At 47.3% G+C, this 19,961-nt stretch overlaps 1 protein-coding gene across 1 annotated transcript in view; it reads left to right on the top strand.

The window, feature by feature from the left end:
- The window catches only part of KIF16B (kinesin family member 16B), a 307,139-nt gene extending 290,932 nt beyond the window's left edge, over window positions 1–16,207 (top strand). Inside the window, exon 26 of the mRNA XM_027560269.1 lies at window positions 15,029–16,207. Within this exon, the coding sequence (XP_027416070.1) occupies window positions 15,029–15,187 (159 nt within the window). The 3' untranslated portion in view covers window positions 15,188–16,207. The remainder of the gene's footprint in view (window positions 1–15,028) is intronic.
- The last annotated feature ends 3,754 nt before the right edge of the window (window positions 16,208–19,961 follow it).

The raw sequence follows: 19,961 nt of genomic DNA on the forward strand, positions 1-19,961 counted from the left end.
GTTCATGTGTGCGTTTATGTGTGAGAGAGAGAGTGTGTGTGTGTGTGAGTGTGTGTGTGCAAGCCTGTTGCCCTGTTCTGTATGTGCACAGTCTGTAAAATCAGGGAGTCATGGATGCGCTCACACAAGCCTGGCTCACGTCTGCCCTGACCTGCATCCTCCTGTGCAGCCTCCCAGGTTGTCTCCCCTTCCTGCGCTCCGTGTTCTCCTCTTTCTTGCCTTATTCCCTCGTTTCAACGGAGCACATCCCTAGGAGCTTTCTGAGAAAGGACGCACAGGAGGTGCATTTCTAGAGACATGTCTGATGAGGTCTTTCTTCACCCGCCGCTGGCTGGACAGGATATATTAGATGGAAACCATTCCGTCCTGTAGTTTAGGGGGCTTGTTTCACGGTCTTCTGACTCCAGGGCTGGTGGCAGGCGGGTCGAAGCCATCTCGGTGCCCAGCCCTTTGTCTGTGTCATGATTCTATCCACCTCTGTCCCCAGCATTTGGAGTGCTCAGGGGTCTTCTCTGGTGAGCAGCCGCTCCCTTCTCTGGGCCTCTGTCTGCATGGACTTTATCTCGTGTCCTTCATCTGTGGGAGATTTTTGTGATTGTTTCCTCTTCTGAGGATTTTCCTTCCTGGAGTCCCACTTGCCTGTACTGAGCCTCCTGGCCTGATTGTCCTCTTACCTCCTCTCCTCTGCTTTCCTTCTCTCCCTCCCTCGGCTGGTCCTCCCTGCAGGTTTGAGAAACTCTGTGCCACGTGGTCCCTCTCACCCTGTCATCCTTTGCTTTAAAGCTCTGCTGGTTACTTTTGCATCTTTTCATGTTATAAACCTGAAGGCCTTGCTTCTTGCATCTGGAAATTGTTGATTTGTGTATTTCCATGGGTCAGTGTAGTTCCTCTTTGTACATTCCCTTTGCTGCAGCAGCCCAAAAGACAGGATCAGAATTCTTTCTGTGCTTTTGTTCTACTATCTCTGTCCTGTCTCCATAAAGTTCTCTGCTCACTATTTATATCAACACTGGCGGATCATCTTTTCTCTCCTACCAACCCCCGCCCAGTCGGCATGAGGCTTTCTTAAAGACGCTTCAGTCCGCTTCTCTCCATTCATCAGATTTGTCTGCCGAATGAGTTGTGCTTTTCTTAGGTGACAGGTGTACACCATGTCCTGGGCCCGCAAACCTCGTTTGTTGCCTTTGTAAACTGCATCTTTATTTCAGGGTTCTACTGGTTATTTGTTTTCCCTAGACAATCGTTTTCTCTTCCGTACCTGCCACTTAGGTTTTTCATAGCAGTAATGAATCAGTGTAGTTGCAGCACTTCCAGACAGTATTTGGGGGGAACAAATGGAGAAGAACATCAGTTTGTTCCAATTCTGTACAGTTTTTGTCTTTATTGTTTGCTCATGTAAAGCTGTCATCCTTTTCTAGACAGGCTTATTTTTATTTCCAGCAGTTCACTGCAAAATGTTTACATCTGTAATATTCCAAGCAACCAGGGGGGAAAAAAAAAAAAAACAGACTTTCTCTAATCTATTTTCTAATTGAGATCACCTGTCTCATATTATTTATAAGTGAAATTAAGAAACTGCTATTTGAAATCAAGAAAAAATTGCTGATCAGAGATGAAAATAGCAGTAAATGAAGCCATCATCTTTTTCTCAATGGGTTTTCTTCAGCCAGCTGAGGGGTCGAGGTAAGGCTCGTGCTTAAGATGCTGGTGAGTGCCATGTCAGTGAGGGGCCCTGTCTGTTCTGTCTCCACAGTCTGGGATATTTATGCTTCTTGCTGTATGTTGTGATTCCCTTTTCCATTTCCATCTATGGTGCTCATATTCCAGTTCACAAAATTGCATTTATTTGCAGTTCCTCATCAGAAAGAACCTGGGTATATTCAAGTAATAGCACAGTCCCTATAAACTGACCTTCCTTCCTTTGCCAGGCAGTTTCCTCGTGGCAGAGTCTGTGGATGATGTCAGGTTAGCCCCCTGTTTCTTTGATTAAATGGCCCTATTGCCGTCCCCAGGACTCCTTAACTGGCGAGGTTTCCTTTTGATCTGTACGCTCGTCTCTCTACCCACATCCTATCAGTCCCTTTTAACTTGCACTGCACCGCTTGCCCTGCCCTACAGTCACAGATAAGAGAGGTCATGACGACTGGAAGATTGAGGCTTATGGAGTTCTGGGTTTGTTTGGCGTTTCTCCCAGCCAGACGCCGGCGTCCAGGGAAGTGTGTGTGTCTTTGTGCCCCAGGTTGGCAGCATCCTTCACTCTCTTCTGCAGGGGCTCCTCGGGTTTTAGGAGCTGTCCAGGACAGTGGTAAAGGTTTCTAAAGTTTGACTTTGAGTTATAAATTGATTTGATAAACTTCATTCTCTGTAGTAAATAAGTAAAACCCTTTGAGAGAAAGAAGATCCTCTTAAACCCATGATGTTTTGCTACAAGCATGGATGTGAGAGTGGGACTGTGAAGAAGGCTGAGCACCGAAGAATTGGTGCTTTTCAACTGTGGTGTTGGAGAAGACTCTTGAGAGGCCCTTGGACTGCAAGCAGATCCAGCCAGTCCATTCTGAAGGAGATCAGCCCTGGGATTTCTTTGGAAGGAATGATGCTAAAGCTGAAACTCCAGTACTTTGGCCACCTCATGCAAAGAGTTGACTCATTGGAAAAGACTCTGATGCTGGGAGGGATTGGGGGCAGGAGGAGAAGGGGACGACAGAGGATGAGATGGCTGGATGGCATCACTGACTCGATGGACGTGAGTCTGAGTGAACTCCTGGAGATGGTGACGGACAGGGAGGCCTGGTGTGCTGTGATTCATGAGGTTGCAAAGAGTCAGACACGACTGAGCGACTGAACTGAACTGAAGGTCCTAAGGAAAGAAAACCCACGCCTTTCATTGTCTGAGATCTCATTACCTAATGGCCATCTCTGTGTCAGTCATCTAATTGAGTGTGTCTTTCAGGAAGCACACGGATTCAACGTATATATATTTTTCATTGAGATGCTTAACTCTGTAGGTAATATCTGTTTGGTAAAGGAATTTATTTTCATTTCCTTATATGAATTATAGACCTACTCTGTCCTCTTTGAAAATTAGAGATGGTGCGTTTAGAGAAGTTTGGTCTGGCTTTTCTCCCTGCCTTCACCTTCCCTGTCATCACCAAACCTCAGTCCCTGTGAAGGGGGTCAGTGGAGCAGATAATCCAGATCTCCAGCTAATCCTCTCTGTGGGGCAGGGTCACAGGCCCACCACTCGGGGCCACAGTCCTCTTCGTACCTGGGACATGACCGTGGCTCCCCCTGGGGTGCAAGGCAGCATGTGGACCCTGAGAAATAACTCCCAAGGCAGGAGGATAATTTGCCACGCAAATAGCCCCTCAAGGATCATCAGGGGCTCCTGGCCCAAAGAACAAAAAAGGAGCAGTGGGTCTACTTCCCCCAGAGTCTCCAGAGCTCACCCCCTGGCCCTGAATTCACGGACTCAGTGTTACTCAACAATGGCCATCCAAGGCCATCCAAGGAAGACGTGCCATCGATTATATAGAGGACCTTAGGTCAGACTTGAAAGGGAAGGATCGCCCTGCTCACCCCCAGGCACAGCTGGTAGAAAGGGACGAGATTGTCATTCAGGGTCTTGAAGCGTCTCACTGCACCCTGTTCCTGGGCTGCACTAGGGGTGGAAGCTTAGGGGTGCCAGTAATTCTCAAGTGTTTCAGAACCAGTTCTTTACACGCCTTGTAGCCAGGACATGCCACGCAGCAAGTTCAGTCTGTCAGTTACGTTGGTCACTGGGAGTCGTCCTTCTCTTTCCATATGTCAGGAACCTCTTTGAAGGCTTATGCCGTGCTGGGAGGAGTCATGAGCTTAGAAAGAAAAGAATAGGATTTGGAGTTTGTTTTTTCCCCAGATGTCACTTTACATAATCTCATTATTCAAAATGATCTTTCAGAGGATAATTTGACTTACAGTTAGATTTGTTTAATATGATTCCCCATTTTGAAAAACATGTGAAGTCATCCTTCTTTTAAAGCAACTCTTGAAATAAAGGGTCTGCCAGTGACTGATACTAGGAGACTTTGGGGAAAAAAATATTCCAGATTCTTGCTGTCCTCTACTTTCCTTTGAAGGGGGAAACATTAAATACTTCCATACTTTAAGCCCATGTAAAAGAAGAGAGAGTTAACAGATTTGCCCAACAACTTCCAGAGGACCAAACTGTATAGATAATAGCGTCGATGGCTTAATAAAGGCTCCTTGTGAATTGGGCCCTGCCCCAAGCGCTTTTACAGACAGTAGCTCATTTAATACTCTGATCCTTAAAAGACAGTCCAGTGAGGAAGCAGAGGAGTTCAGGGACTCTCTGTCCCTGTGCCGTAATGTCCCCACGCCCAGCATGGTGGCTGAAGGGTTACCGAGTGCCTGAGGCGCTGGCTCACAGGGCAGAGTTGGACTCCAGCTGCGTGTGAACCCACCGGCCAAGGTGTGTCTCCAGGGCTCTCTTCCAGCCTCACCTCTGTGCTGAGGGTGTCAAGTTGCTCTGCATCTGTCTTTAGCCGGTTACCAATCTCTTACAAAGAGACCCAGTAAACAGAAGTCAAAGAACCAGAGTGAGCCCTGGGTGCTGGGCTCCTCCCAGCGTCCTGGCATATTTTGCTTTCACCAAACAAAGTTGAAAGTGTGGCCTGTGAGACTCCGTCACTCCTGGCTCACAGGCGCACCAAACACTTAACTCCTGTCTTCTGCTCTGGAAGCCGAAAAGATGGGACTGCTGTTGACATGTGCTCTGGAGAAAGGCTTAACAAGCTTCTCAGTTCAAGCAGACCTTGGCTTTCTCATGTGGCCAGTTTGTTTGTGGGGTTTCACCCTGACCTTGCTGCTCGACCCGGCTGGGTCATCAGGACCATTGAAGCTACTTAATACCCCAAGCCAAAATGTCAACCTATAAAAATTGAATATCATATGGACTTGAAATGCACATCCCTTATAAAATTTTTAAAGCTTGCTAGATTTTATTAAAATATGTGAACCAGACTGAGTATATTAAATTTATGAGTCCAACTGATGCAGTACAATAATTTAATACAATATGCTTATGTCATTAAACTCATAAAGAAGATTCTCTGAATAGCGGTAATGAATAGTTTGGATTCTGTAATCACAGACTAACATTTTCACCCTGATGAATTTTAAGTGGGAGCTCTCAGAATTCTATTTAACATCAAGAAATAAATGCCATATTTCAAATGATGACTACTTATTCTAAGTATTTACTTTAAAACCTAAGGTAGGAAAGAAGTACCTGCAAAGACAGAATTATTCATTAGAAATACGGAAAGGGTTGGAAGAGGTTGGCATGAAGTAGAATAGGACTGTAATTTATGGCTAATCATAAATTATAAACAGAAAACAAAGAAACTTCTTCTGTTCAGGTTTGAGTAATACCATTTATTCCTTCACCTCTTACCTTTTCCCAAATATGTGTATTTTGGTAATCTCTTAGTAATAACCTACCCAAAAGTGAGTGCTTTAAAGAAACTACCATTTTGTTGCTTATGATGCTGTGATTCTGGAACATGGGCAGGGCTCCGTCAGTGGTTCACCTTTTCCAAGTGTCACTGTCGGGTCAGGGCACGGGTATGTGGCAGCATTTGGATCATGGCTGCACTGAAGACTGGGCTCAGCCAGGGCACCAGAACCTGCAAGGTGACCTCTTCACTCTCAGCATTACCTCCAGGGCACTCTCTAGGTTAAAGCAAGTCCCAGGACTTGTCCTGGCAGGACTCTGTGGATCAGAGACAAGAGAGTTTGGCAGGATACATTCTGGACCCCTGGTCTAAGACACCCCGGTGAGGAAGCAGAGGAGTTCAGAGACTGGTTGAGAACCAATCTGGTGGGCAGTGCAGAAGTGCCTCCCCCATGCTAAACTGAGCACAGTCCAGTCCTGCTGGACCAGTGGCCATGCCCCAAGCTCTGCTACCCCACTATGAGGCTTTATACCCACTCTGCCCTCTGCCTGGAACAGGCTTCCTTCAGAATCTTTCTCCAGTGTCTTCACAGGCTTGATTCTTACTCACCTCTCAGGTCTTGGCATGGTGAATGGTGAATATCGCTCAGTCGTGTCTGACTCTTTGCGACCCCATGGACTGTAGCCTACCAGGCTCCTCTGTCCATGGGATTTTCCAGGCAATAGTACTGGAGTGGATTGCCATTTCCTTCTCCAGGGAACTTCCCGACCCAGGGATCGAACCCAGGTCTCCCACATTGTAGACAGACACTTAACCATCTGAGCCACCAGGGAAGTCCCTAGGTCTTGGCATAAATGTCTCCAGTCCCCAGGGCTGCCTCTCCTAGGTGCTCCAAAAGTATCTCCTTCCTTTTTTTTTTTTTTGGAGCCATATTTTAATTCCTGCTTCCTTGTCCAATATCCCTGAAAAGCCTGCATGTTACTCAGGATGGACATGAAGTTTGTCTTTTACTGAATTCCCAGCAGCACTGGCAGGAGGAAAGCTCTCAGTTAAATATTTGTTTGTTGAGTTCATGAATGGGGTCTGAAGAGAGAGGGATCAACAGAGAATAAACCTTGATTTAGTCCTTAAAGGATGAACAGGATTTAGATGATGGAAGCTCAGCACCAGGAAGAATGACTCTGAACTGTGAAGAGATGGTGTGGGCCGCCAGGTGCCCTAGGAGGGCAGGCTCTGTGTCAACACCCACGTGCCCACTCCCCGTGTCACTTCGTGGGGAGCAGGGTGCAGTACCTGTGCAGTGGTTGAGCAAGCTGCTTGTCAAAAACTGTCCTAATTTTATCAGAGCATGGAGGACATTTGGAGGCATGTTGATAAAGGAACCCAGCATGGTTGATCCAATGGAGACAAATTTTAGAATTCCTAAAATAGCCAGAGAGAGGTGTTCAGAGTAGAATGTATGGGAGTTTAAAACTGCGAAGACTTGACTGTGAATAACATCAACCACCTGGGTTGGTTCATAACAAACATGGCCACTGGTGACCAGACCTCTCTGGGGTCTAGAAATATCCCAGTGTGTCTCCATCCAGGCCAGATTCATCTTCAGAGCCCATCAATCAATGATTAATTCTCCAAGTACTGCAAGGTAAATGAGACCTCTAAGTCAACTGGACTGAGAGTTGTCTTTAAGCTGCCACCCTGGCTAATGAGTTCTGGAAATGAGGAATGCCACTGAACTGCCTTCTCTGTTAATATGTCATGGTGGAAAGGTGGCTCAAGCCCTTTTACATTTTTAAAGAACATTTCAATTTTAATAATTTCAGTAACTTTAAATTAAATTATGGATTGGTGTTAAAATTTTGTAAAATGAAAAGAGCTCCACAACAATGAGATGGCCGGGAAATCATTCGGATGACACAGCGGGGGTGAAATAAGCAGTAGGCTGCAGTTACAGCCGTGAGCCCTATTAAAGCGGAAACTTTTTAATAACATAAAATGGTCATGATTTTATCCCCCCCCCCGTTAATTAGAATAGAAGGAAAGAAGCCAATAGATAAAAAAAAAAAAAAAGAGTCTTTCAAATGCTTCTGAGGCCCTATTCTCATTCCCATCTTATACACACGCATACATACTCACACACCCACACATGCATGTGTGGCAGCTGATTGAAATTCAGGGTAAATTCTGAGCAGGGAGGGGGCAGCCCCAAAGAAAGGGGCTGCATGTGCATTTACATTTATACCTTAGCGTTACAGGCTTAAAGGATTCTCCTTGAGAATTTCAAGGACTTCCTCACGAATCTGAAGAGCCAGTCATTTTGTCTTACAGTCGTTGCCCTTGTCCAAGTCCCTGTCTCCTGAGATCTCAATCTTCTTACATGGAAACAGAGGATGCAGACACCTGTCCTCCTTCTCCTTAGACTGTCTCAGGGGTCATAGGAGCTCCTGAGCCCGGAAAGGCTTTGCAAATACCTGCTGACCCTACAGCCGGGTTCAAGGCCCCCAGGATTCTCCTGCAGACCCTGCCCTTCCCCAGGCTGAGCCCTCCACATGCTGGCCGTGCTCCCTGTCACATCCTTCACTGAGCCTGGGTACCACACACCTTCCCTCCTTTCCCTGTTCTCAGACTTGCCCTTCCTTCCAGGTTCCAGACCTGAAAGGGGAGTGGCCACGAGATGGGAGCGGCCACACCATGTAATGTCTCTCTGACCTCCCAGGTTTTTTCCTGGATGAGCTGTAGAGCACAAGGTCTTCCCTTTGAGCAGACTAGTGTTTCATCCAGAAGCTCCCGAATTGAAAGGAAAAACTCAGCAGAAGCTACTTCAAATCCAGCTTCTACTCAGGTTATTCCAGGAACTTAAGTACTTTCCCTTTTAGCCAGAGCCGACACTGAAATCATATTATAGGTCACACATGAATCATGTTAATATAATGACCTTCATCAGAAGTGTCTAAAGTGAAGTAGCATGTAGCAGCACATTATATTTCATTTTTCCCCCCTTAGTGCAATGTATTGATTGAGGTAACAGGCTAAAGCTCTGAGATAATTGACTAAGTTCTTGCTGAACCGCCCTGTATCGCTGTAGGGAGTGTGTTTCGCCTTTCAGAACTCATTAACACAGCCAACAGACCATATTAGCCTGTGTTTTTGGTTCAAAAGATTAATAATGTTTAGTGGTTGACTTTTGAAATGGTGTTGAATTTTAAAGATTTGCCCTTGTGTGTATCTGGGTTTGGAGCAGGAGTCTTCCAGCTGAATGCTTGGCTGGGAATGGACCTCTTGCATGGGCTGACCCATCTGAGACGGTATGTATGAAAGCTTCCCAGGATGGACTTTGTCCTAAGAGAGGCACCCTCGGCAGATGTCCTGAGCCCACTTCAGGCCCCCACCCCCAGAACTGGGTGTGTTGTAAGTGGGAGGTTTCCTCTTATTCTTGACGGACACCTGCTGACACCCCAGGGGTGTTGATGTCAAACAGTAGGGAACAACTGTGGTCCTGGTGAGCAAGTGGGCTTGGGAATGGACAGACCAAGAGCTCTCCTGCTTCCGCCCTGGATTTCTTATGCAAACTCTTGAAATGCTCCACAGCACCAGCTCTGCAGTCTGGGAGAGGCTTGCCCCAGAGGACCCTGCATCCCTGCAGGCTCCACGTGGTATCTTGATGCACTCTTTGGCTACATGAGCCCATCCCAGAAGAGGAAGATGAAGAGACCACCAGCCCTCTGCCCTGAGTCAGCCAGATGACCCATCCCCAAAGAATGGAGACGTATTTTTTCAGAAGGGAATCTGAATGTCATCTGGGAAGGGAAACAGAAGGAAGGTGGTCGAGAAATGACCAGAGCCCAGCAAGGCACTGTGAGGAAGGTCTGGGAATGTGAGCAGAGGTGCGTAGACTCTGTGTAGAAGAGTAGAAGCATCACAGGAAGGAGGTCTCTGCCCCACGTTTGCATGGAGCATTCACCCTAGACAACCCTGCACCCCTGTCCCTGTGAGAGCGCCGTCAGGCCAGACGGCAAGACGCCCAGTGCCATCAGCCTGGCCCAGTGAGATGGCAGCGCCCGGAGAGGAGGGTCGGCCCGAGAAGAGGGGGCTGTGGACGGAGCCTGGGGACTGAGACCAGTCTCTGGACTCGGGAGAGCTGGGTGTGAGTCCTCACACTCCCACGCGCTGTCATCTTTAGGACGGCACTTAGGACGGTACTTGCGCCTCCTGGACTGCGGTTATTTTTCTCTGAGAAGATGGAGATAGTAGTCGTCTCTGTCTCATACCCTGTTGTGGTCTTTAAATGAAATAGCCATTACGCGTTCTCACTGTGCCTGGAGCATTGCAGGCTGTTGATCAACGGCCTCTCTGTGAGAGGAGCGAGGCGATCGCTGGCCTGCCTGGTGCGTGCATGTGGGGGACATCCCCAAGGAGCTCAGGGGTGTCGGCGAGCGTGAGTTAAAGGACAGAAAGAACCCCTTTGGAGAGAAGGAGTCAGGAACCTGGTGCAGGGCGTCCTTGGTGATCTGTGTGCCCCTCATCCTTCTGCTGATCTCTTGTCCTCCTCTTCTGAAAGCTCATGGTCCCCTTTCAGGATTTTGGTTTTGTTCTGGGGGGAGGGGGCAGTTTTTAAAATCACAAGCCATTTAACATTTTGTTTGGAGCAGACCCACGAGGGCCCATGTCTCCCAGTGACTTCTGCCTCCCCCCACCCTGCTCAAGGCCCCTGTGCAGATTGACTTAAAAAATAAATACATAGATACATATACATATATACACATATATACATGTGTCTATATATATGCCTACAACCTGTAGAAGAAAGACACTTTCTGAAGTCAAGGCGCTGTGCATGAGTACTGAAGTATCCCGTAAAGATTTGTCATCTATATTTGATTTTCCAAAAGCATTGATAAGAAAATACCTTATATTATAGTGTCGGTCCAAGCAGCTAAAAGAAACCTAGATAAATGTCTAACATATCTATTGTTCTTAAACCTTTTTTTGCCAACTTTGAAAGCAGCTCATGGTCCTCCTGGAGAAGGCAATGGCACCCCACTCCAGTACTCTTCCCTGGAAAATCCCATGGACGGAGGAGCCTGGTAGGCTGCAGTCCATGGGGTCGCTAAAAGTCGGACAGGACTGAGTGGCTTCACTTTCACTTTTCACTTTCATGCATTGGAGGAGGAAATGGCAGCCCACTCCAGTGTTCTTGCCTGGAGAATCCCAGGGACAGGGGAGCCTGGTGGGCTGCCGTCTATGGGGTCGCACAGAGTCGGACACGACTAAAGCGACTTAGCAGCAGCAGCAGCATGGTCCTCCATCCCCAGCGTGGTGTGTGGTTTTCCCTCTCTCCCTCCTCTTCTTTCCACCACCCCCCCCCCGCCCCGATCCCGCCCCATCCCCTCTCCCCATCCCCTAGCTGGCCCTTGCCTCTCTTTGGGCTCCTTCTCCTCTCAGTCCCTCCCATCTCCTCGGTTGCTCACTCTCAAGACATCCCCAGACCCCCTCTTGCTCTGCATTCTATGTCCTGATTTGCAGTCTTACTGAAAGAAGATTGGGTTTCATCTGACTTCCCGAGGCAGGGCTGGAATGTCTCCCAACCATGGTAGGTATAGCCACCACTCTCAGCAGCCCTGATCTGGGGTGTTTCACAGAGCAGAGACTGGATATGACCTCCCCCTACCCCGCCACCAGGCCAGCCAGGGGTCCTGCAGGCCTTCTGTGATCCCTAACAGCTGCTGAAGCAGAAGCTCCAATACTTTGGCTACCTGATATGCAGAGCTGACTCACTGGAAAAGACCTTGATGCTGGGAAAGATTGAGTGCACAGGGAAAAAGGGGTGACGGAGGATGAGATAGTTGGATGGCATCGCTGACTCAATGGACATGAGTTTGAGCAAGCTCAGGGAGATAATGGAGGACTGGTGTGCTGCAGTCCATGGGCTTGCAGAGAGTTGGACGTGCCTTAGCGACTGAACAACAACAGTGGCTGCAGAGATTGAAATTTGTCTGCTTTTCTTATTTTCATGGAGAGGAAGCCATGTGAAGGAAACAGAAATTGGATATTGGATTCCACAGACCCTTCTCCTACTTTGCCCTTCTGACCCTGATAAGCGCATAAACTCCTGGAGTCCTTGAGTTTTGTAAAAAGTAAACTGCCCTGGGGAGGTGGCTCAGTTCCTGGACTTTACTTCCACACACCAGGGAGGGTGGGGGTGTCTTTGGACTCAACATTAGAGAGAGAGCTTTGACAGGAGACACTTTAATTTTCTCCCTTTGGCCACAGGTGCTGTGGAAAACACTAGGAGCACAGACAGCAGGATTTATTAATATGAATGTATGTACTTAAGTATGTATTTTATATATAATTAGGATGTATATTGATATACATGCAGTAGCAGAGTTCTAGTACATTAGACTGAGGCCTCAAGCTCTAAGGGGAAGCTTCTTTATTGTAGGAATAGTAATAAACTTGATTCACCCAACACCGTTACACAGTTGTCGATTTCATTACTGAAGAAGCTCAGACAAAAGAACCAAACCCACCGCCCCTCCGTAGCCCTCACTTCAGTAAGTGGGAGGGTATGGGCCCGTGGAATACTACGCAGCAGTGAAAACGAGCAGACCACAGCACACCCACCCAGGTGCACAAGGCTCACGAGCGTCACGTTAGTGCCGTTAAGCAGTGGAAGCCAGATACAGAAGAGTGCACCCTGTGGGATCCCATCGGTATCAAGTTCAAAAGCTGGCAGAACTGATCGGTGGCACAGGAAGCCAGAGCAGTGGCTACCCTGGAGGATGGAGGATGGGGAGGGCTGCCAGGGCTCTAAAAGTGTTCTTATATTTTTAGCCCAGTGCTCAGCACACCAGTGCGTTCACTTTTGAAAACTCATTAAGCGGTACATTCATGATGGATGCTGTTTTCTCTCTGTATGTTTCAGTTTTTAAAAATGAACTCATCAATACTAGTCATCAAGGTTGCTTGTAAGCACTTTCCCCCCAGCTCAGCAGTGGGCCCAGGACAATGGGGAATTACAGAGAATGAGATGCTGTCTGTGACGCCAGGCATTTTCTGCAATTTTAGTTCTTTCTTGTGTCCCCTGCCCCAGCCCTGGTCCTTTGGGTTTGTCACTCACCAGCAAGAATTTGCTCAGCCCACTGCAAGCCTGTGGCTCTCGACACAGCCAACCAAGGCCACGCATCACCTCTTCACTTCAGAGCACCCCAAGGTCTCGGCAAAGAACACTTCCTATCACAGCCTTTCTTTGACCAAAGGAGTGGTCTAGGAAGAGGGAGCCAAGGCCACCCGATTCTGCTGAGCAGAGACTCATTGCAGAGAAAAAGCTCTTCCATAATCAGTTTAGAATCAGCTGGATCAGACTCCTCTCTCTGGAGGTTTCATGGAGGCGTGCTGACGCATTCATTTTAAGGAGAGCCATCGCCGGTGACTGCTTCTTTGCTCTCTCTTTACGGGGCTTCCTCAGGTGGGGAAGGGGGATCTCCAGGACCCTCTCTTTGCACTTTATTTATGGCTTTTACTATTACTTCTCTTTTCATTATCGCTTCAGGCTTTCTTGGCCCTTTAAAGGGCCCCTGCTTCATGAACTGATGATGACACATGTTGATACATCATCTGTTCCCGTCCGTCCGGTCAGAAAGCATCTGGGAGGCAGGCGGCGTGGACATTAGTCTGCGCTCGAGCATGGCCGTGGGGGCGTGGGCTGCAGGGAGCTGCTGAGGTGAGGGCCCGGGTCCTGCCTCACCGCACGGAGAGGGTGCAGTCACAGCTCACCCGCGGGGCGACCCCAGTCCCCCTCGTGCCAGATCGGTATTTCCCAGTAGCCGTGTTTGTTGGATCTGGGGTCCCTCTAGGTCAATGTTCCCGGCTTTTCTGCCCCCAGAGAAGTCAGGGCATGTTCTCTTCTGCTTCTTTGATGCAAATCAGTCCTGGAGCAAGGTGTCCATTTTCTAGCAATTGGTTTTGACACCTTCTTACCTTGACCTGCTTTTTGTTTAGAGAGCATTTCTTGAGCGTTTACCATGAGATCAGCAAGTTAAGAGTATTGAACACGGGAAACAGTCTGAGTTAAAAATCCTTGCGTTCACGTCTCCTCTCTGGATTACTAGCCTTGCTCACCAGATAACGGGTGTTATAATAATTTAAAAAAAAAAAGAGGTAGGCAGAGGCAGAGTATGAAGATAAGCCACAGTTGGGTGATGCAGGACCCCTCTGGGTGCGGTCCGAGCGTCTGTCACCTTGCTCTGGTGCTGGTTTCGCAGACATCTCCGTGTGTCAGCACTCTGCAGGCCCTGCCTTGGAAGAGTACTCAGCCGCTGGGCATCAGTTATACTTTCATAAAACAGAAAAAGTTCGATTTTTTAGAAACTATAAATTACCGTACAAGTGTTAATTATTAGTAGTCTCTGTTACTGTTTTTAAGAAAGAAGCTAACAGATTTTCCTTGAGCAGAATGTCTTCTTTCAGAGGTAAATCTGAGGTGGGTTATTCATTCAGCCAGCTGAATCTGGCTTCTTCCCCCAGGCCACAGGTTCATTATCTGTGTCTCTAGTGACATTTGGGGTAAATAAGTGTTTGCACAGAGACTTGTAGGATGTTAGCTGCCTCCCTGGCCTTCTCCTGTTAGATGCGTGCCCACCCCCTGCACCCCATTTTCAGTTACAGGTAGCCTTTGCCATACCGGAACTGTATTAAATATTTCTGCATGTTTTCTTTTCCGTTAACACATCTTGCTGGTGCCCGTGTCTGATTTCAGCCCCAGCATCTCGGGTCTTGGACTCAGAGCAGCTTTACGAGTTTGGTGCCAGAAGAGCTGGCCATTGCTGCCACAGACGTGTGCACAGGTTGGGGTGGGGGTGAGCACGGGGTTCAGAACACTTAATCTCAGCAAGAGCTTCCTTTACTGGGTGGTCTGTAAATGTGTGTGTTTTCAGTGGACCCTCTCGCCCGCAGTGTTTCTTTTCCTTCAGTGTATAAGAAGCTGCAAAGCACAGAGGGCCTGTGCCACTTGACACATTACTGACTAAGGACTTACTAGTGCCAGAGACGTTAGTTCCTGCAGAAATCCCCTGGTCAATAAGAGTAAAAATGTGCATTTAGCGTCGTGCAGACCGTTAGCCGTTTTGTTCTCCTTCCTCTTAGTGGCCTTTCTGTCAGTGAGTTGGGCGGGGGGACATGACTCGGCAGGCTGCAGTCCACAGTGTTACAGTCAGACACAACTGGAGCGACTTAGCACATGTGACTTGACTGAAAAAGCGGGGTATTAACTACCAGCACCGTGCTGGAAAGTAGACCCCACCCCCAGCGCCCGCTGCCCGGCGATCCCCGGGCTTGTCTGCAGACAGCATGGCCTGTGCGTCAGAACCAAGAGGTGTCACCCGCACGCTGGACGCCGTGGCTGCTCCCCAGGTGGGTCCAGTGTGGGGAACGCAGCGGAGGGGCTTCCCCGTGCTGTTTCTAACGGCAGTGGCAGCCGCTCCATGCCAGGAGGGGCATCGTTTCTAGGCGTTCCTCCCCGACGACTCCTCCCTGCCCGTGTCTTGACCGTGTCTTTGCCTCTCGTCTCTTCCCAGCGGTATCTCAGGGACTTTTTCAGCGTGATGCTCCAGTCGGCCACGTCCCCGCTGCACATCGACAAGGTGGGGCTGACGCTGTCCAAACACACCGTGTGCGAGTTCTCGCCGTTCTTCAAGAAGGGCGTCTTCGACTACAGCAGCCACGGGACGGGGTAGGACTGGAGATGGAACCTCGCCACACAGTGCCTTCTCATCCGAGCAGCCCCCGACCAGGGGCCTGGACCCCTCACCGCCTCCTCCGAGTGCCTGAGCAGAGCCGGGCCGCGCTGGCCACGGTGACACTGAGGGGTGCCGCCCCTGCCCCTCAGGGTGAATGCGGCCTTCTCTTTGTGTGCAGAGCCTGTCCTGGAGGCTCCGTCACCCTGGGCCCCTGGAACCGAGCCAGCCGGGGGGCTTCCCTGGTGGGTGGCTGGGCAGACCTCCCCAGTGACTTCCATCTGGTTTCCCCTTTCACCAGAATACTCTTATTTTTTTAATATCCCTTCCATGTGGCTGGCTGTATCCCAAGAAAAGCATTTTAAATTATTTCATTGTATCTTCCTTTTTCCCCATTTGAGGCTGAACTTTTTGTATAATCCCCTAAGCACCGATGTTTACACAGAATTTCACATTCTGCAAAAGGGATTTTCAGTCCAATCATAACTGGAGTCTTCCATGCTTGACACATTGGATGTAGGTTACATCAGCTTCTATAAATCCATTGAAATAGGGTATTTGTTTAATCTTGAATATTCAAGAAGTTTTTACCAAATGGCTGTCCTGCACGTTCAAGCTTTCTCTGCTAAGCACAAAATGAGCTCATCATTGAATGCATATTTTTAAACATTTCGTTCACATTTTTGTTACTGAATCTACTGGATCTTAAGCTGCAAGACTAGAATTTACTGTAGTTTATTAACGATCCCTTAAATTACTCAGGACTTAATGTAGCATCGCACATCCATGTACAAGTAAAACTGCTTTGTTTTACTAAAGAGAAAAATATGAGAAGAAAAAAAGATATATATGGTATATATTGAAATGTATATAATTCTACCTATAGATTTATATGTGTACACACTCCTGTATGATAGTTATATCAAAATATATAATTCACATGAAATTTATTAAAGGTATTTGCTTTTTTCAAGATTTAAATGGAGCTGCTATCAATATTAAATGAAGTTATGGAATCCATCCTGTAGCTTAGTTTATTTTAAGCTTGTGACATGATCATTCCTCTTGGTCTGTTTAAAAATTTATCTAATGTGCTTGGAAAGATACACAATGTATAATTTAGCAATTGTTTTGTGGAAGATGCGCTTACAGTAATGATTGAAGTCACAAATGAATGGGTAACAAAACAGGCCTGCATTCAGTCTTCTGGAAGATGCCTGTGCAACAGAGCTCTCCAGTCTGAAAAATGTATATTCAAAGATGAAATTATCCTGATAAGGGGGGAAATTATTATTGTACTAATTAGATATCATAGTTTAGCATGAAAAAAAATGAGGACTTTTTTTTTTTTAATTGCTGCAGGAAGACTTCGTATTGAGTGCTGTTGTGATTACAGGCAGAGGTTAGGGGTAATTACTGCTAGGAAATTTAAACCTAGAGATTAAAGGATAAAAACTGAGAGATGATATCAGGTTAGCCAAAAACTTCATTTGGGTTTTTATGTACGACGTCCCCTTTTTGCTGAGTAAACTAAATGGTTTTCTTCAACTGACCAGGTCATCTGTCTCCTGCCCTTTGGGACCCGTACTGGAAGCCAGGCTCATGGCAGGTGTCTCACTAGGATCACACAGGGGACATGACAGTTTGACAAGAATAAATAGACGTGTGTTAGTAGGAAGCACAGGAATCAGACAATGCTTTGATTCCAGTCCTCATCTTAAGGCGTCAAGTTGAGGGTGGAAATCCTGGTCGGTGCTGGGCAAAGCTGGCTGTAACACATGGGCGTCATTTCACTTCTCTGAACCTCAGTCCCCATCTGAAAATGACACTGTTGCACAGGGTGACCTCTAGGTTCTCACCTAGCCTAGGGTGACAGGCAGAGGGACCGTCACCACTGTATGGATGCAGACTTCTAATCGGACTCAACAGCATCTTAATCTGAGTAAAACTTGAAGGAATGCTGGCAAGCCAGTGAAAAGTCTCCTCAAAACAAGCGATGAAATCCCTTTCTGAGATGAAGAGAAGACACACGACAGAGATATCTGTCTCTGGTGATAAAATGGAAGCTTCATTAATTTGGACTAATTCAAAGGGATAAAAGAAGGCCAGCAAGTATCTATCTTATTACTTTCAAGTGTGTCAAATAACAGGTATGCTGCACTGACCGCTGAAGGCAGTTCAGAGTGAAGTGCCACCAATTTATAAATGCTTTTGTAGTCAGTGGGACAAATCTAAGGCACTTCAACAGAATCCTTTATTTAGGATGTTTTAGCATGTCCTCCAGAGACGGCAATGGCATCCCACTCCAGTACCCTTGCCTGGAAAATCCCATGGATGGAGGAGCCCGGTAGGCTGCAGTCCATGGGCTTGGTAAGAGTCGGACTCGACTTCTCTTTCACTTGCACTTTTCACTTTTATGCATTGGAGAAGGAAATGGCAACCCACTCCAATGTTCTTGCCTGGAGAATCCCAGGGACGGGGGAGCCTGGTGGGCTGCTGTCTATGGGGTCGCACAGAGTTGGACACAACTGAAGCAAGTTAGCAGCAGCAGCAGCATGTCCTCCAAGGTCTTGCTTACACTCCAAAATATGTGCACCAAACTTGTGTGTAACCACAGGTAGTAGAGTGCCCTTCACCCTGAGTCCCACCCAGACCTTGTTTCTAAGCTAGAAAAATTCCAATTCAGCCTTGTGATTAACTTAGTCAAGTGATATGAGGTCACGCTGCCTCCTTAATGATGGACATCTAGGAGATTCCTGGCCCACAATGCAGAGACGCTCTGAAGATTCATGAACCAGGGCACTGGACCCTTCTGTTTATGTTTGTTGGCGGGAAGAGCTCAATCTGTTCCCGACTCAGAACTCTAGACAGCGTCTTTCAGACTCTGAACAGAAGCTTTCAAAGCCTAGTGCATCCATGAACTGGAAATGTAGCTGCTATGGAGATGCAGTTGCAGCCCCAGAGCCGGGCCATGTTGCTGATCTGGGGTCAGCTTTTGCCTACGGCAGCCCTCCCGCGTCTCCCCGGATGCATCTCCTAGCGCACGGCTGTGCCTGGCCCACTGTTGCCTCCGGTTCGCTCCTGGAGACGGGGAGCTGCGCGGCATCATGACGCGGCTGCTTAACACTCAGTCTGCACCCACCACGGGCGACGCTCATCCCCTCCAAGAACACGCAGGTAACAACGTGAGAGATAGTATTCCGTGACCTACTGCTTTCAAAGGGTGCTGTTGGAGAGGTTTTGAAATGGACCCTCTTTTACATTGCCTAAAATGGCGCCTGGAGGTTTCGTGAGTCCAGAGTTGAACGTGTCTGCCGCATGAGACCTTGTTCCTCCCGTGTTCCTACACACACCGCAGGAGTGGTCCACACTTTGTTCCTGGAAAAGAGTAAGGAAAGCTAGGTAAAAGAACTCCGTGGCCAAATCCAATGCTTCTATTATATGCACATAACCACAGCAGGTATTGATGTTTTGGAAATACTAAAGAAAGACCACTCATCTGAGGAGACTCATTCTTGACAGATTTAGCCCATATACCCTTCTTTGTACAATAGGGCTCTTTCCACCAGCAAAAAGAGGGCCTGACTGTTGACTTTTTTGTTTGGTTTAGAGTGCTTTTTCTAATGCTAGTATAGTAGGTGAAAAATTACTCTTTGATGATGCTAATGTTGTGAATTTTGCACATACAGAGTTATTTCCAAGTTGAAACAAATTACCTAATTCTTAACTGCAGATTTCTAAAGCATCATATTTCAAATTGATCCCGTGGTGGTACCTGAGAGTTAGCAGGGCAGAGTTGGAATTGGTGGGGCTGATGCCTTCAGAAGCCTCCTGCATTAGGGAATCCAGTAGAACTAGTTACATGTAAAATAGCGGGAGGGATGTAAAGGCAGTTGATGGACCCGAAAGGGTTCAAGGATGTGAACACCCCTGTTCCCTCCAGATAGCATTTGCACACACTTGTAACTGTGGAGTTACAGAACTGAGTTCTAGCTTCTAAGGCCACCCCTGCCTTTCTAAAGGGTTTGCCCTCTGTGCATCTCTTGCTGAATGACTAAATACAAAATACCCTTTTTAAAAATTTCTGTCGGAGTATAGTTGTTTTACAGTATTGTGTTTCTACTGTACAGCAAAGTGAATCGGCTATAGGTATATTTATATATCCCCTCTTTTTTGGATTTCTTTTGCATTTAGGTCACCACAGAGCATGGGGTTCCCTGTGCAAAATAGTAGGATCTCATTCAATATCTATACATAATATCAATAGCATACATTGACATATATTGTCAATCCCAATCTCCCAATTCATCTCACCCTGCTTTCTCCCCTTGGTATCCATACATTTGTGTCTCCATTTCTGCTTTGCAGATAGGTTCATCTGTACCATTTTTCTAGAGCCCACTTATTAAATGCATGTGTTAATATATGATGTTTGTTCTTCTTAGTTCACTCCATTTGACACTCTCTAGGTCCATCCACATCTCTGCAAATGGCACAGCTTTGTTCCTTTTTATAGCTGAGTAATATTTCATTGTGTATATGTGCCACGTCTTCTTTATCTATTTATCTGTCAATGGACGTTTAGGTTGCTGCCATATCCTGGCTGTTGTAAATAGTGCTGCAGGGAACATTGGTGTGCATGTATCTTTTGGAATTATGGTTTGGTTTTCTCCAAGTATATGCCCAGGAGCAAGCTTGCTCAGTCAAAATGGTAGCTCTATTTGTAGTTTTTTTAAGGAGCTTCCATACTGTTCTTCTTAGTGGCTGTTCCCAT

This window comes from Bos indicus x Bos taurus, chromosome 13, assembly GCF_003369695.1.
Source record: "Bos indicus x Bos taurus breed Angus x Brahman F1 hybrid chromosome 13, Bos_hybrid_MaternalHap_v2.0, whole genome shotgun sequence".
In the NCBI taxonomy this organism is placed as follows: Eukaryota; Metazoa; Chordata; class Mammalia; order Artiodactyla; family Bovidae; genus Bos; species Bos indicus x Bos taurus.